We start from the raw sequence: 18255 nt of genomic DNA, 5'->3' as shown, positions 1-18255 counted from the left end.
CCACACAGGAAGCGTAACACTGCTGGAATACTGTTACCTGATGTGCATCCTAGATTCACATACTGACATTGTCCCCATGGTGCTCCTTTATTTCCCTGCCTTGAGCCTGGTACAGGATCACACGCTGTGTTCAGCTGATGCATCTCTTTAGTCTCCTTTAATTTGTTACTCGGCTTTTGTTTGGTCTTTTATGACATTAGTATTTTGAAAAGTCAGTTTTATGTAATGGCCCTAAATTTGGGTTGGTTGGATTTTTTGCTTCATGATCAGTTTCAGTTTATGCTTTTTTTTTTTTTAAACAGGAACGCTGAAGAACTAATGTCAGTTCTTCTCAGCATTGGGTGGTATCATTAGTGACGCTAATTCCGTTGTCTACACCAGATGTGTGCCCCTCCAAGGAGACTTTCTTTCCCTTTATAGTTAACCCATAGCCTGTGGGGAGATGCTTGAAGGCTGTGTACGTCCTTACAGAGTTCCTCAGTGTTTCTAGCAGTCATTGACGGTTCTTCCCAGCACCAGATGTCACTGTGGTGGATGTGAAATGTTCATTTTCTGCGTGTCCAAAGAAAATCTCCTCCTGCCTTATGTTATTAATGTGCGTAGTCGCTCAGTCGTGTCTGACTCTTTGCGGCCCATGGACTGCAGCCCCCCAGGCTCCTCTGTCCATGGGGGTTTTCCAGGCAAGAATGCTGGAGTGGGTTGCCGTGCCCTCCTCCAAGGGATCCTCCCAACCCAGGGCTCGGACCCAGGTCTCCCACAGTGCAGGTGGATTCTTTACTGGCTGAGCCGCCAGGGAATGGGTTAATTTATATTAGCAGAGATTCATTCTACATGTCACTCCATTATTCTCGCTTGCCATTTTAATGTTCAGATTGCCCTTCCGACCAGCTCCGGTATGCTTTGGCATGCCTCTCTCAGGTTATTTTTGGGGGGTGAGGGGATGAGGGGTCAGAGTTCTTGAGTATCATTTGCATGAAGTAAAATTGGCCCTGTTTCTGTGTCTAATTGGATGGGTTTTGACAGTCAGTTGTGGAACTGCTGCCCACTGTGGTGAAGAACACCTTTCACGCACTCGGTCTCCCCAGTCCCCTAGCAGTCAGTCCCTTCCCTCCATCGTCACCCTTGGGCAGCCATCGATCTGATGTCTGTCCATGCGTTTTGCTTGTTTCTAAAATATTACATACATGGAATTATTGAATATACTGCGTGTTTTGGTCTTTTGGGGCTTTTCCTTTGTCTATTTATTGGAATGGGTAATAACATTTTGAGAAGCCTGGAAAGAGCACATAAAAATATAAAGCCATCTCAGAAAACACAACCCAGACATGACGTTTCCATAACTATATTATAAATCATAAGAAAGGCCATAGTCCCCGTTCTGTTCCTGCCCTCAGGCCTCTCACGTAACAGATGGCCCACCAGGTACAGTGTTGTCCCTTTAGAAAGTTATAATCCGAAAAGATTACAGATCTCCTGGCAAGAGTATCTAATCGCCTGTTATGTGGCTTCTTTAATGTAGTGTAGACTTTGAGTCTATATGTTTTATGTATCAGTAGTTTATTTCTTATTTCTGAGTAGTAGTGCATTGTCTGAATTCACCAGAACTTACTCATCCATTTCCCAGCTGAAGAACATCTTCATGGTTTTTAGTTTTTACTGATTATGATTAAAGCTATCACGTACATACATAATCTCATAATCACTAACAACTGAAAACCGTGAAGATGTTCTTCAGCAGGGATATGGATGAATTAAGTACAGTTCAGTCCCTCAGTCATGTCCTACTCTTTGCGACCCATGAATCGCAGCACGCCAGGCCTCCCTGTCCATCACCAACTCCCTGATTTCACTCAAACTCATGTCCAGCGAGTCAGTGATGCCATTGAGTCAGTGAAGCCATCCAGCCATCTCATCCTCTGTCATCCCCTTCTCCTCCTGCCCCCAATCCCTCCCAGTATCAGAGTCTTTTCCAGTGAGTCAACTCTTCACATGAGGTGGCCAAAGTATTGGAGTTTCAGCTTCAGCATCAGTTCTTCCAAAGAACACCCAGGACTGATCTCCTTTAGAATGGGCTGGTTGGATCTCCTTCCTTGCAGTCCAAGGGACTCTCAAGAGTCTTCTCCAATACCACAGTTCAAAAGCATCAATTCTTTGGCGCTCAGCTTTCTTCACAGTCCAACTCTCACATCCATACATGACCACTGGAAAAACCATAGCCTTGACTACGTTGGCAAAGTAATGTCTCTGCTTTTGAATATCTATCTAGGTTGGTCTTAACTTTCCTTCCAAGGAGTAAGCGTCTTTTAATTTCATGGCTGCAGTCACCATCTGCAGTGATTTTGGAGCCCCCCAAAATAAAGTCTAACACTGTTTCCCCATCTGTTTCCCATGAAGTGATGGGACTGGATGCCATGATCTCAGTTTTCTGAATGTTGAGCTTTAGGCCAACTTTTTCACTCTCCACTTTCACTTTCATCAAGAGGCTCTTTAGTTCCTCTTCACTTTCTGCCATAAGGGTGGTGTCATCTGCATATCTGAGGTTATTGATATTTCTCCCGGCAATCTTGATTCCAGCTTGTGCTTCTTCCAGTCCAGCGTTTCTCATGATGTACTCTGCATATAAGTTAAATAAGCAGGGTGACAATATACAACCTTGATGTACACCTTTTCCTATTTGGGACCAGTCTGTTGTTCCATGTCCAGTTCTAACTGCTGCTTCCTGACCTGCATACAGATTTCTCAAGAGGCAGGTCAGGTGGTCTGGTATTCCCATCTCTTGAAGAATTTTCCATAGTTTATTGTGATCCACACAGTCAAAGGCTTTGGCATAGTCAATAAAGCAGAAATAGATGGAACTCTCTTGCTTTTTCCATGATCCAGTGGATGTTGGCAATTTGATCTCTGGTTCCTCTGCCTTTTCTAAAACCAGCTTGAACATCTGGAAGTTCATAGTTCATGTATTGCTGAAGCCTGGCTTGGAGAATTTTGAGTGTTACTTTACTAGCATGTGAAATGAATGCAATTGTGCGGTAGTTTGAGCATTCTTTGGCATTGCCTTTCTTTGGGATTGGAATGAAAACGGACCTTTTCCAGTCCTGTGGCCACCGCTGAGTTTTCCAAATTTGCTGGCATATTAAGTGCAGCACTTTGACAGCATCATCTTTCAGGATTTGAAATAGCTCAACTGGAATTCCATCACCTCCACTAGCTTTGTTCATAGTGATGCTTTCTAAGGCCCACTTGACTTCACATTCCAGGATGTCTGGCTCTAGGTGAGTCGTGAGTAATCAAACCATTGTGATTATCTGGGTTGTGAAGATCTTCTTTGTACAGTTCTTCTGTGTATTCTTGCCACCTCTTCTTAATATCTTCTGCTTCTGTTAGGTCCGTACCATTTCTGTCCTTTATCGAGCCCATCTTTGCATGAAATGTTCCCTTGGGATCTCTGATTTTCTTGAAGAGATCTCTAGTCTTTCCCATTCTGTTGTTTTCCTCTATTTCTTTGCATTGATTGCTGAGGAAGGCTTTCTTATCTCTCCTTGCTATTCTTTGGAACTCTGCATTCAAAAGGGTATATCTTTTCTTTTCTCCTTTGCTTTCGCCTCTCTTCTTTTCACAGCTATTTGAAGCCCTCCCCAGACAGCCATTTTGCTTTTTTGCATTTCTTTTCCTTGGGAGTGGTCTTGATCCTGTCTCCTGTACCATGTCACGAACCTCATTCCATAGTTCATCAGGCACTCTATCTATCAGATCTAGTCCCTTAAATCTATTTCTCACTTCCACTGTATAATCATAAGGAATTTGATTTAGGTCATACCTGAATGGTCTAGTGGTTTTCCCTACTTCAATTTAAGTCTGAATTTGGCAATAAGGAGTTCATGATCTGAGCCACAGTCAGCTCCCAGTCTTGTTTTTGCTGACTGTATAGAGCTTCTACATCTTTGGCTGCAAAGAATATACTCATTCTGATTTTGGTGTTGACTATCTGGTGATGTCCATGTGTAGAATCTTCTCTTGTGTCATTGGAAGAGGGTGTTTGCTATGACTAGTGTGTTCTCTTGGCAAAACGCTGTTAGCCTTTGCCCTCCTTCACTCCGCATTCCAGGGCCAAATTTGCCTGTTACTCCAGGTATCTCTTGACTTCCTACTTTTGCATTCCAGTCCCCTATAATGAAAAGGACAATTTTTGGGGGTGTTAGTTCTAAAAGGTCTTGTAAGTCTTCATAGAACCGTTCAACTTCAGTTTCTTCAGCATTACTGATTGGGGCAAATACTTGGATTACTGTGATATTGAATGGTTTGCCTTGGAAAGAGAGAGCATTCTATTGTTTTTGAGATTGCATCCAAGTCCTGCATTTCCGACTCTTGTTGACCATTATGGCTACTCCATTTCTTCTAAGGGATTTCTGCCCGCAGTAGTAGATATAATGGTCATCTGAGTTAAATTCACCCATTCCAGTCCATTGTAGTTTGCTGATTTCTAGAATGTCGACGTTCCCTCTTGCCATCTCCTGTTTGACCACTTCCAATTTGCCTTCATTCATGGACCTAACATTCCAGGTTCCTATGCAATATTGCTCTTTACAGCATCGGACCTTGCTTCTATCACCAGTCACATCCGCAGCTGGGTATTGTTTTTGCTTTGGCTCCATCCCTTCATTCTTTCTGGAATTATTTCTCCACTGATCTCCAGTAGCATATTGGGGACCTCCCGACCCGTGGAGTTCCCCTTTCAGTGTCCTATCATTTTGCCTTTTCATACTATTTATGGGGTTCTCAAGGCAAGAATACTGAAGTGGTTTGCTATTCCCTTCTCTAGTGGGCCACATTCTGTCAGACCTCTCCACCATGACCCTCCTGTTTTGGGTGGCCCCACACGGCATGGCTTGGTTTCATTGAGATAGACAAGGCTCTGGTCCGTGCGATGAGATTGACTAGGTTTCTGTGAGTATGGTTTCAGCGTCTGCCCTCTGATGCCGTCTTGCAGCACCTACCGTCTTACTTAGTTTTCTCTTACCTTGGATGTGCGGTATCTCTTCACGGCTGCTCCAGCAAAGTGCAGCCGCTGCTCCTTACCTTGGTCGAGGGGTATCTCCTCACGGCTGCCCCTTATGACCTTGAACGTGGAGTCAATAAGTTGTGGTGAATCCAGACAGTGGAATACTACTCAGAAATAAGATGAACTACTGATTCATACAACATATGGACTCAAAATCGGCACTACATTAAAGAAGCCACATAAAGGGCAACGAGATACTTGTATACATGGCCTTCCCTGACAGCCCAGTTGGTAAAGAATCCACCTGCAATGGAGGAGACTCCAGTTCGATTCCTGGGTCGGGAAGATCTGCTAGAAAAGAGATAGGCTACCCACTCCAGTGTTCTTGGGCTTCCCTTGTGGCTCATCTGGTAAAGAATCCACCTGCAATGCGCGTGACATGGGTTCAATCCCTGGGTCGGGAAGATTGTTTGGAGGAGGGTTTGGCAACTCATTCCAGTATTCTCGGCTGGAGAATCCCCGTGGATAGAGGAGCCTGGTGGGCTCCAGTCCATGGGGTCGCAAAGAGTCGGACACGACTGAGCTACTGGAAAGCACAGCACTAGCTGTGCTCGGGAGCTTCAGTTTTCTCTAGCACTTAGTGTGGTCGGCTTCTAGTTGGCGCGTAGTCGTAACTTTAGGTTTAGTTTGTGTCTCCGTGCATACTAGCAATGCTGAGCATGTTTCATACGCCTGTTTTCCATCTGTACATCTTCTTTGGAAAAGAGTCTGTTCTTCTCTTTTGTCAGGTTTTTGAGTTATTTTTATTATTGGAATTTATATGTTCTTTATACATTCTGAATACAGTTCTTTTCTCAGGTAGGTATTTTCCAAATATTTTCTCCCAGTCTGTGGCTTGTCTTTGCATTTTTAAACAATATTTTCCCAAAAAGCAAAAATAATTTAATTTTGGAGAGGTCTCCTTTGTTAGATTTTTCTTCTGTGGCTCATGGTGGTTGTGATCCATCTGAGATAATTTGCCAAATCTAAGGTCCTTCTCCCTTGTTTTCTTCTAGAAGAGTTGTCTCTTTAGATTAATGGTTCATTTTGACTTATAATTTTTATATGTACCGTGAGGTAATAGGCACGGGTTTTTTTTCTTCCGTGTTTTGTGTTTGGAGGTCTTAATGTCCCTGTGTCCTGGCTCTCAACTCCCCTTTTCCGACTTTGAGAGACCTTCCTTCCTCTGTGATACAACAGTGTTTTCGCCTTACTTGGAACTTTCCCTGTTCTAACTTTGGCCCTGGCAGAAACAGAAATTCTAATACAAATGGTCTCAAGTGTTCTTCCAAGGAGTTCTGGTTCCCTTTAACAGAGTGGCGTGTAGGGGCTGGGCTGAGTGGAGGTCGGCTTGCTGCTGCTGCAGGTCACTGCTTCCAGACCCTGTTAGCAGAAGACAGGTCCACTGTCTACAGAAACACGGGTTCATCCCTCTGATTTCAGTCCGTCATCACAGGCTCTCCCTCGGTTTCATTCCTTCATGTTGGGATCTTTTCCGCTCCCAACAACACCAGTATATTTATCCACACCTTCAACAGCAAGCGTCCTAAGTAAAGTCCAAGTTATCTCTGCACTTTTTTATCTGCACACTGAAGGTGTGTCTTCAGAGCATTGCTTTCATGACTTCTTGGATTATTCTTCCTCTATGCTAATAGTCATTACATAGTGAATATAGGTATCTTAAGTGCACAGCCCACTAAAGTTTAGTATGTGTAAAAAAAAAAAAAATTCACTACCCAGATCAAGATATGGAACTTTATCATAACCTCTGTAAGTCCCAGTGCTCCATTCCACACAGAAACAGCTGCTCTCTGCAGTCTCTGTAGATGTGTTCTCTGTGTTCTTAGACTTCACGTAAATACAGTGTGCTTTGTTTGTTGTTAAGTCCCATCCATATGTTTCAGTAGTTTAATGCTGAGTGGTATTCCACTGTATGAATGGAATGGAATGTATCCATTGTTCTATTGATGGACATGGATAGTTGGGAACTACTATAAATAAGGCTGCTAAGTCGTCTTGGGTGCATGTGCAGTCAGAGTTGCTAAGTCAGAGGGTAGGTGTTTATGTAAAAATTGTCTAAGTATTTCCCAAAGGGATACACTTCTACCACTTGCTCCCTATCCTTGCCAAGAGTGCTTGTTGAAGTATTTTTTTAATTGAGTTTTGTCTTTTTATTATTGACTTGTAGGATTTCTTTCGGTGTTCTGGGTGTAATTCTTTCGTTTGGTACATATATTGCAAATATTCTCTCCCATACTCCCTTAGTTCCCTTTTTTACCTCTTTTTTTTCCCCAGATTTTAAACTTTTTCTTTTGTATTGGGGTATGTAGGCAGTTAACACTGTTGTGGTTGTTTCAAGTAAACAGCAAAGGGACTCAGCCATACATATGCATGTATCCATTCTCCCCCAAACTCCCCCATTTTTACTTTTTAAATGTTATCTTTTGATGAGCAGTATTTTAATTTTGAGGAATTCTAATTTTACTTTATGGTTTGTGTTTTTTGTGTCCAAGAATTCTTTGCCAGCCTCATGGTCATGAAGTTTTCTCTTATGTTTTCTTCTGAAAGCTATTTTATAGTTTTAACTTTCATATTTGGGCCTGTTTTAGCTTAATTTTTGTTTTGGGTAGAATTTGAGATCTTGTTTGTCTAGGTGCTCCATTGGCATTAAAAAAAGAGAAGGACGTTGTTTTTGCTTTGATTTGTGTTTGCTGAACATCAAGAGGCTGTATATGTGCAGGTCTCTTTCTGCATTCTGTTTTATTGATCTATTGGTTTATCGCTAAATAATACCATGATGTCACAGATTCTGTAACTACAGGAAGTCTTGACATCTGGCATTGTAAGTCTGTTGACTCAGTTGTTCTTTTCAAGGGTATCTTTCCTAATGTAGGTTGGATCTGATTTTTATCTTCCTTCTGTGTGATTATATAATCACTTTAATATACAGTTAGTTTTCTGTTCATAATCCATTTTAGTATTTTCCCCCATTTCTCTTGACTTATATTTTTAATATGTGTAACAGTAAATGCTCCAAAGTGTCAAAACTACACAAAAAGATACTCAGAAGTGTCCTCTTGTTCCCCTACCTCAGTCCTTCCCCCCAACTACTGTAGGAAACTGTTTAATTCCATTGGTTTGTGCTTTATCCTTCCTGAGTTTCCTTTTACAAAAAAAGAAGCATATAAACACATACGTGTGTCTGTTTATGTATGTGTGTATGTATATATAGATTTAATACTCTGCACCGTTTTTTTTTTTACACTCTTTGCAGTTTGCTTTCTTTACTTACCAAGTGCTAGAAAATCACTTTACGTGTTTGGAGATTTTCTCATTCCTTTTTATAGCTCAGAGCAGCCAGTATTTAATAAGCTCGGTCTTGGCTGGCGGCTCAGAGCAAACATTAAACTTGAACTCTTGGTGCTGCATTTATTTCTGGGCTTTGCTGGGCCAGCTGCCTTGCTGCCGTTTGTAGGGGAGCATGCTAAACTCAGGACCGCCTGTGACCCTGGGTGGTGGGAGTAGAAAATGGTGCCCTGTTCCATGGCTCTTTTGGACTCATCAGACCTGAGAACTTTAACAAGTAGGGGGAAAAAGAAAAGAGGGGAAAAAAGCTTTCAGAACTGTCCACATTGACACTGCCTTCATTTAGTGAGTCTTGTCCTTAGTCGCCCTTTCCTGGGGTCTCACGCTGAGCAGTGTGCCTTGCAGCCGGTAATGCGTGTCTGTCACGCTTTCACTCAGTCTTTCCCTCCAAAACAGGTTGCCCGGGAGAGCGGCCCACCCCACATGAAGAGCTTTGTGACCAGGGTGTCGGTTGGGGAGTTTGTGGGGGAAGGTGAAGGGAAGAGCAAGAAGATTTCAAAGAAAAATGCTGCTATAGCTGTTCTCGAGGAGCTGAAGAAGTTACCACCCCTGCCTACAGTGGAGCGGGTGAAGCCTAGAATCAAAAAGAAAACAAAATCCATAGTCAGGGTAAGAACGTGCCTGAAAGAAGAGGGCATTTCCATTGCCTGAAGACAGCTGGGGGTTTGCAAGGCTGGTGAGAGAGGTGGGGCACCGGCCCGCACACGCCTGCCTCTCGAGTCCTTCTGGGCCGCCTGGTGCGGCTCCCGGGGGGGGGCCCTGGGTCGGGCAGCGCCGGGCTCGGCGGAGGCTCCGGGTACGGACCCTGCGAGGAGCTGTGGTCATCTGCGGGGAGAGGACACCCAGCTGCTTGTCTCGTGCCTGTTGCACGGTTCTGAGTGTGCGGGAGACTCTGGGCGGAGGGGGCCGGGGCGGGCCAGGAGGCAGACGTGTACACCTTCTGCTGGGTTTTTGAGTCATGCTCATGAACCATTCAAAAATTACACGGTCCCTCACCCTCCCAGAAAAGGGACAGGTTCCATTTTGGGACATTTATGAATGCCAGGATCTCTTTTGTTCTGATTGTCCATATAGTTTCATGTTGTGTCAGAATACAAGTTTTTCTCACATTCACCTTAGCATTCTCTGCGTAGGAACGTTAGCACACCGCGGCAGTTTCCTTTGTCTACTTGATATCTCCTCTGGTGGGTGTTACTGGTGAGCAGGTGAGGATTCCCTGGCATGGAAGGTGCCACCAGGAAGTCACTGTGGGAATTTTAGGTTCTTTCCACACGGCGTCAGCATTTCCGCATTTTATATATACATATATATCTATACATATATAAATACATATATATATGTATATCTATACATATATAAATACATATATATGCATATCTGTACACATATAAATACATGTATATGTATATATATGTATATGTGTATATATATACATATATAAATGATTTCTGGATTTTGAGTCATTGTTAAGAAACCTGGACACCCATCCTGATGGTGTAGGCTTTGGGGTAATTTTAGGAAGAGTCTGATAAATTTTTGTACCTCTTTATTATCATCCATTGACATTTATTGTTCAGGAGCACGTATTACAACGATGCTTGCCTGCTCATGATGAATGGTGATACTGGTTTGCTAAGAAGACCTAAAATCACCTCAGAGCAATCAAAATCATTGAGGCATCTTTCAATGAAAAAAAAAAACTTTAAAAAAGATGTGATTAATTCTGAGCCATTAGATCAGCATAGACGTATTCAGCGGTCGTGTCCCTGTCTCTGAATTGGCAAGGTCCTCTCTGTGACTAACTCAGCACATGGTTTCCACCCTGACTGTTCCTCAGCTACAGAGCGGCCCCGAGTATGGCCAGGGGATGAACCCGATCAGCAGACTGGCCCAGATCCAGCAGGCGAAGAAGGAGAAGGAGCCGGAGTACCTGCTGCTCGCCGAGCGGGGCCTTCCTCGACGCAGGGAGTTTGTCATGCAGGTGGGCCAGCCGGGCTGTGGGCGTCCTCCCGTCTCGGCCAGAGGCGTTCCAGGGCTGGGCCTCTCCCTCAGGAGGCCGAGCCCAGTGCATCGCCCTGCCACCAAATGTTACTAAGATCACATTGCTTGCCATAACTTGATGCCCTAACACATGCTGCTGTCTCAACAGGAAGGCGCCTGTTTCTTCTTTGTTACCCTCAGAGGTTTACGTTGTCTTATAAACTGTGTGAAGGATCTCTTCCCGTCCCTCCTGACCCTTCCGTAGGATCTGGGATCTGTGGACTGGGGTTGTGCTTCAGCTTGTGCAGAGGGAACAGTTACTGGTACAGCCAGCCGAATTTGTGATGGGAATTTCATAGTGTTTTCTGGTGAAAAACAGAAAACTCTGGGCAGCAGTTTGAGAGCTCAGAAAGCGCCAGCAGTTAGCCTGGTGCCTCACTCCGCCGTTAGAGGGCAGGAAGAGGGATGATACTGCAGCGTGTTGAGAGGCTCAGTGATTTGCCTAGAATCAGATGGCTGGTGGATGCCAGGTTGGGATTCAACCTCAGAGCTCTCTTCAGAGGCCAGGGTTTCCTTAACGTTTGTGACACGGGGCTTTTGGTTTTGGTCTGTCGTCAAGACCAGCTTCCCAGGTGGCCCAGTGGTAAAGAATCCGCCTGCCAATGCAGGAGACGTAGGTTCAATCCTTGGGTCGAGAAGATTCTCTGGAGAAGGAAATGGCAACCCACTCCACTAGTCTCAGCTAGAGAATCCCATGGAGAGGACCCCTGGCAGGCTACAGTCTGTGGGGTCACAGAGTCAGACATGACTGAGTGACTTAACACCCAGCAACAAGACCAGCCTGGAGGGGGTGGGGAGCTGTGGTGTTTAATGGCAGCTCTTAGGGGAGGCAGTGTGCTGGGAGGAAGGGTGTGTATGCACACGTCACACAGCCGTGTGTGTGTGTGTGTGTGTTTGTGAATTGTGCTGGTAGGAAGCATAGCACACGATTTACAGGTGCTGTGCAATACCCTGTTGTACATTTCATACATCTGTGGCTTCAGTGTGATGGTCAGCGTAGCAGTGTCACAGAATGAGAAGTCTTTATTGTTCTCCGGTCCAGCAAGGAGGTTTGCTCACGTCATTGTTGAATGACTGGTATTAGCGTGAGTCCTGATTGCTGTTTTTGTTTACATTAACAACAAAGACATATCAGAACTTAACTCATATAAACAATACGAACAGCTTCTTTGCTGTATCAGATAATTTTCCCAAGACTGGAAGTTTCAGTTTGTTGTGCTGGTTACGTAGTGGCTGCAGGCTTGATGACACTTGAAAGCTTAATCTGCGTTGTTAACCGTCACTTGCCTGTGGTGATAGTTACACAGCTCTGTAAATATACCAAAAATCATTGAATTGTGGAAGTAAAGGAAGTGAGTTGTATGGTATGTAGATTATAACGTGATAAAAAAAATTTTTTTTTAGATAGTTAAAAAAAAAAAGAATAGGTAAATCAGCAGAGTAACTTAATCCTTGAGAAGCAGAATTGCCGGAGTCTGTGCTGAGAGAGCTCCCTCTGAGCAGGAAGGAGTCGTGTCGCTGCATGTGGACAGCGAATGCACAGCAAGTACAGAGAGCCTCACAAGTGTAGATGATTGTAAACTGGAGTCCAGCTAGAAGTGGTGCAGTTTAGGTATTCATTACCTCTGTTGGTTAAAGTAATTTAATTACAAGCTTACATAGTTAGTTTACTAATAACTACCTTTAACCACCAGCTCTCCAACAAATTCCTCAGTATTTCATGGTGCGCTTTCGTGGACTGGTGCAAACCAGCTCCAGGGCAGCACTGTGAAGCCATCCAGGTTCTCATTGTTCTGGGTTCTCTTCCGTTCCTGGCGGGTCTTTATTCTGAAGGTTTGAGCACTGATCCGAGTCCTGCCTTCCGTACGCAGGTGAAGGTGGGGAACCACACGGCAGAAGGCTCAGGCACCAACAAGAAGGCAGCCAAACGCAACGCGGCCGAGAACATGCTGGAGATCCTCGGTTTCAAAGTCCCACAGGCCCAGCCCTCCAAACCTGCCCTCAAGTCGGAGGAGAAGGTGCACTCAGGCTCTGTGTCCTCTCTAACTGCAGGATGACCTGCTCATCTCCTCCAGGGGGACTCTGGCTCCTCCAGGGCACGGCTGCCTCCTCCTGGCAGTGAAGCAGCCCTGCTGAGCAGGCTCTTAGCCGTTGCACCTTCGCAGTGTGCTCGGGAGGTGCATGTCCACGGCTCTGGGCGTGGTGCTGGGTTTAAGTCGTTACTGCACCAGCATCTCTGTGGTGTGGGATGCTTTGCTGGAGGGCAGCTTGCTCCAAACCAGTGTGTGATTCTGTCATTTGTGCTCTTAGAATGAGGCCTCCATAAAAGACTCATCAACCTTAGGCTTTTGTTAGTTGTAGAACAGGCTTTGGTTTTCCTGGGACACGGGGATAGCGTGATGTTAGATCCAGAGCCGAACCATAGTCTCAGTTTGCAGTTTCTTTTTCATTATGAATTGAACTTTAGATAGAAATGATCCCATGTTGAAAATTGCACTTCTGCCGAGGTTGGTAAGCAGGACCCGCAACGAAAGCCGTGGCTGACCTTGTTTCCAGATACTAGATGGTCCTTTTGGGATAAACTTGAAAATACCAGGACTGATTCAGTTCTGTCGGCCAGTGCTGTCAGCAGAGACAGATGGTTGGCATCAGCTGTGGCCACATAGTTAATAGCTGGGACCCCAGGCACTCACCAGAGTCTGTAGAGGTCCTGGACTTTGCTTTGAGGGCTTTCATTCCAGAATCTTGCAGGGCCTCGCAGGCACCTTTATCTTCCCAGAAAGGAGACTGCTGTGTTTGGCATAATTTTTACTGTATAATGTTTTCCCCTCTATTTGTTGTCTTTGATTTGTCACCTTATCCTTTAGTTGGACATTTGCTTCAGGAAATAATCTTTATTTAATTGTTTAGCATCAACCTAAAAGCTTCATTGTTGGTCAGCTCTATCAGTCTGACGTATTCTGGCTCTTTCCCATTAAGCGTCCCCCTCTCCTCTCGCGAGCGCGGAGCAGAGGCCCCTCTGTTAGATGCTGTTCACGGACAGGCTGCCGTGGCTGCATGTGTGCCTGGGGAGGGGCGCTGCTGGGGGCACGTGGCACAGGCCTTCCTGCCTGTGCCCTCTTATTTAAAAGTTAATAAACCAAGAATTGTTGGTTGGAGTTTGTATAGTTTTGGACAGCAGGAACTAATTTTTGAATGGTTTCATTGATGCTCATGGCCTTTTTTTTTTTTTAAGACACCTGTAAAGAAACCAGGGGATGGAAGAAAAGTAACCTTTTTTGAACCTGGCTCTGGGGATGAAAATGGGACTAGTAAGTGTGATGTTAACACTGTCCTGATCTGATTGTGCCTCTGGCCTTTGTGTGGTTCCCGGTGGTAGCAGGTACCTGGTGAGCGGGCTACAGAGTTCCTTGTTTGGCTTCACATTGTCCCTGTGCTGTGCTGAGGGAGGGTCAGAGTGGGGCTGTGTAACATTTTTCCAGGCAGTTAATTTGATTTGTCCGTGTCCCTCCCCAGGCAATAAAGAAGATGAGTTTAGGATGCCTTATCTTAGTCATCAGCAGCTGCCTGCTGGAATCCTTCCCATGGTGCCCGAGGTTGCCCAGGCAGTAGGAGTCAGTCACGGACATCACACCAAAGATTTTGCCAGGGTAGCTCCGAATCCTGCCAAGGCCACGGTAACTGCCATGATAGCCCGAGAATTGTTGTATGGGGGCACCTCGCCTACAGCCGAGACCATTTTAAAGAGTAACATCTCTTCAGGCCACGCACCCCACGGACCTCTGACGAGACCCTCTGAGCAGCTGGACTATCTCTCCACAGTCCAGGGATTCCAGGTAACCGTTCGGACTGAGCTGTGCGGTCTGTACCTCAGTGCGGTCCTCTCTGGTTTCTCTGAGAATCAAGTACCTTGTTTTTTAAAGCAAGCTCTTTGTCTGGGTGGATGGTTGGGGGCTGCCTGGTGAAGGGTAATTCTGAGGAACGGAGGAGGCATGGGAAATGTTAGAACCCTGGACAGTAAGAGAATGTCCTCAACCTTTGGTGAATTTTAAAATTCCAGGGCAGCCATAGTAATGAAGCCGCTAACCCAGTGGTCGTCACAAATGTAGACTTCGGTGAGAACAGATGTGTTGTGCTGGCCCTTTCTAGGGCGAGGAAAGGACGCTGGTTCTTCCAGACCAGGGGTTTTGAGTAGATGTCTAGGTTCTTCGGAGATCCTGGAAGCTGAGGCTCTGGTATCATGCCTGCCCCTTCACAGCAGGCCCCACGGATGGCCTTTCGTGCCTGCAGGGCAGGAGCTGGGGTAGACACGCCAGGCTGAGACAGGGACACAGACCCAGAGCCATAGCCCTGCGCCCCCTCGACCTTGCCTCCTCTCCCCGTCCCTCGCCTCAGCTCTCTTTTCTCTTGTAGGTTGAATACAAAGACTTCCCCAAAAACAACAAGAATGAATTTGTATCTCTTATCAACTGTTCCTCTCAGCCGCCCCTGATCAGCCACGGTATCGGGAAGGATGTGGAGTCCTGCCACGACATGGTGCGTCCCCCACGCGGGCCCGGCCCCAGCTCGCCACTGGCCTCAGAGACAGGGAGAGGGGTTCTCCGCAGACTGTGGGGACAGTTGGCTGTTCTGCAGATTTCATATTTCTGAAGATTGCTCCTAGATTACTGGTGTGATGTCTCATTCTGTTTATCAGAACTCAGGGGCTTTGGCCAACCCTCTCCTGCCTTTCCTTGGTGACCTGAGGGGCACCCAGATCTTGAAAGGCTCCAGATACTGAATTTATTTCACCTCTGACCAGAACAAGGAATTGCAGCCCCATGTTCTAGCAGCTTAGAAAACCTCTCATTTTAATGTTCTGTTCAGATGAAATTGTTACTGTTAAGAAATACTAAAACCAAGAAAAGGAATTGATTAAATTAATAGACATAAACTATGGTATATTCATCTGATGGAATATAATGCATTCATTACATGTCACTGAGGGGAATGTATTCTAATGCTAACACAGAAACATAGGTTTTACATTAAAGTGGATATAAAATTTGTACTCTGACCACAGGATGAAAATATTGTAATGTGATACATAATAAAATTAACATAGAGGATGTGATTCAGTGAAGTAACCATGGATAACTTTTTAAATTTATATTTTTAATTAAAAATGCGAGCGTGAGAGGGTTATTTAGTGGGCCCGTATCTTTTGTTGGGCAGTAGAAGCCCTCGAGTCGCTGTTCAGTGTCGTGTACTGGAGTCCTGAGCGGTGGCTGTGGTTTGACTTTCACTTCTCATTCTCACTAGGCTGCACTGAACATTTTAAAGTTGCTGTCTGAGTTGGACCAACAGAATACGGAGATGCCAAGAACAGGAAATGGACCAATGTCTGTGTGAGTGAGCTGATTTACATGGAAAGGCAGTTCTCTTCCTCATTTGCATTAAATTCAAATTGTCTGCTCAACTTAGTAGTGAAATACTTGTTGACTTAGTCACTTTCTGTCCCTTTCCCCTGAAAGGTTTCCAAGTTTTGGGCAGAGAGTGCTACCTTAAAAAAAAAAAAAAAAAATCTTTGAATAGGTAATACATTCACATGGTGCAAGTCAAAATCATTTTAAAAGGTGCCCACAGTGATGGGTTGATGGGTCTTGCCCTCATGCAGTCCCCAGCTGAGCCGCTCTCTGCCCCACCCGGAGACTGCATCAGCGTAGGTTTATTGTGTACCTTTCCTGTATGTTTGTTTTTAATGCAAATACATTTCTTTCCTTATTTTCCTCCTTTTCCTCCTGGAGATAACATGCTATCTACCCGTTCTCTTCTTTGCTGTTTTCACTTGATTCTATGTGTTAGTTGCTCAGTCATATCCGATTCTTGGTGACCCCATGGATTATATAGCCCACCAGGCTCCTCCATCCATGGAATTCTCCTGGTCAGAATACTGGAGTGGGTAGCCTATCCTTTCTCCAGGGGACCTTCCCAACCCAGGAATCAAACCAGGGTCTCTTGCATTACAGGCAGATTCTTTACCAAAAGTTTATCAGGGAACCCCAAGAACACAGGAGTGGGTAGCCTATGCCTTCTCCAGGGGATCTCCCCAACCCAGGAATTGAACCCAGGTCTCTGGCATTGCAGGCAGATTCTTTACCAGCTGAGCTAGCTACCTCCAGCCCCCAGTGTGTATCAGTTATAAACTGGGGCCTGAATAGCAGGCTTCTTGATGTCTCCTAGTTCCATTTTTAACATGGCTTAATTCTCTTAAATTTTAAAACTTAGAGATCATTTTCATGTTTTTCTTCCTTAAAGGTGTGGGAGGTGCTGAACTTTATCTGGCCATGAATCATTGAAAAATCCCAACATATATACTGAAAATGCTGAAACTGCTTGGAACATTTGGAATTCCTGATACCTCCAGTGGGCTGAGAGACACGATGGGTAAAGGCCTGGAGATGGCAGTGGTGAAGACGGCGGGGCCCGAGGAGGCAGCGGTGTGGCTGCTGGCGCATGGCAGCGCCTGCTGGGGGCCGGGCAGTCTGCAGCCGCCCCTGGCTCCCTTGGGAAACCGCAGGCCTGTGCCCCAGGCACCCTAGTGTTGGTTTTGGTGGGGTTTTTTTGTTTGTTTGTTTTGGGTGTTTTTTTTCTTGCTGTGCGAAAGAAACAGAAAGCACCGCCCCTTCTCAAACTGGCTCACTCAGAACACTTTGGGACAAACCCTGGACACCCGCGCTGGAGAGAGAGGGCTGAAAGCCTCAGAGAAAATCACATATGCTTCCTGCTGGGCCGCAGCTGACCTTCTCGGCATGCTCTGGCCCACACCTCCCGCGGTACCCACACTGTCGCCACTGCTCTCTTCCAGGAGAGATACATATTCTTAGTTTCATTATTTTCTTTTGATTGAAATGACACTATATAAATTTTCATTTGAGAGTTTCTCAATTGTATCTAGTTACATAGCACAGTTTAGAAGCTTGTCTGAGACTGACTTTATCAGTAATCTAACCGGCAAAGATCATATCCATGTGTATGTGGTTATACATTTTTATTTCATTGGACTTAACCCAGGACCATTTCAGTGATGCAAATTGTGTGCCCTCTGGTTTAGCTGAAACAGTCCTGGCTTTGATGAAACCTTGATGAAGTCTCCCACAGTGGTATAAATTGGACAACTTAGGAATTTTAAACTTTAACTGATCATTTGGTTCCTTTTCTATTTTATTTTTTTGTTAATGCACCAGGATTTAAATGAACTTTGATCTTTGTTTTAAAGAAAATTGTGTGTATATAATACAACTCTTGAGGACACACAGCTCTCACTACACTACAGGATATGGTCTCCGTGTAGCACATATACAACTGCAGATTGATCTTCCGTGAGTGCTTTATACTGTTGATTACATCTCCATGAGGGCTGGAAAGAATGGCCCATGTTTATCTCTCCAACTGTTGCTTCTGAAGTCGTGTTGCTGTGCACAGAGATGTGTGCGGCGAGGTCCCGCATAACAGCCCACATGACAAGCACGGTAGCCTTGCGAGTTAAGTACTGCTTGGATTCGTTGTTTACGCTGGAATTTTTTCTCCCCATGGAATGTAAGTAAAACTTAGTGTTTGTCACCAATAAATGGTAATACTAAATTTTTTTTTTTGTTAATTTATTCTCAAATGCCACTACTGCTAGGTTGGTCCTTCCCAACCTGCCCCCAACCCCTTTTTTATTTTTAAGAGAAAAACTTTGTAATGCTTGTGATTTCATTTGGGCAAAATTCTGAAGATCTGAAATAACTTTATATCAAACCATTGATCAATAAACAGCTACTAATGAA

At 45.0% G+C, this 18255-nt stretch overlaps 1 protein-coding gene across 25 annotated transcripts in view; it reads left to right on the top strand.

Annotated features, from left to right (window-relative positions):
• Positions 1-18255, top strand: part of STAU1 (staufen double-stranded RNA binding protein 1) — a 62251-nt gene extending 43996 nt beyond the window's left edge. For 12 of the 25 annotated variants that reach the window (XM_069548800.1, XM_069548801.1, XM_069548787.1 and 9 more), the window contains 8 exons: positions 8801-9013; positions 10242-10385; positions 12316-12462; positions 13680-13755; positions 13961-14280; positions 14858-14980; positions 15746-15831; positions 16742-18255. In XM_069548800.1, the coding sequence (XP_069404901.1) occupies positions 8801-9013; positions 10242-10385; positions 12316-12462; positions 13680-13755; positions 13961-14280; positions 14858-14980; positions 15746-15831; positions 16742-16757 (1125 nt within the window). In that variant the 3' untranslated portion in view covers positions 16758-18255. Of the gene's footprint in view, positions 1-8782; positions 9014-10241; positions 10386-12315; positions 12463-13679; positions 13756-13960; positions 14281-14857; positions 14981-15745; positions 15832-16741 lie in introns of all 25 variants that reach the window. The other 13 variants (XM_069548793.1, XM_069548789.1, XM_069548785.1 and 10 more) reach the window with 3 other exon arrangements.

The sequence above is a fragment of the Ovis canadensis genome, chromosome 13 (assembly GCF_042477335.2).
Source record: "Ovis canadensis isolate MfBH-ARS-UI-01 breed Bighorn chromosome 13, ARS-UI_OviCan_v2, whole genome shotgun sequence".
NCBI classification, from domain to species: Eukaryota; Metazoa; Chordata; class Mammalia; order Artiodactyla; family Bovidae; genus Ovis; species Ovis canadensis.
Note: the sequence above shows the minus strand (reverse complement) of the source record. Positions and strands in the feature narration are given on the sequence as shown.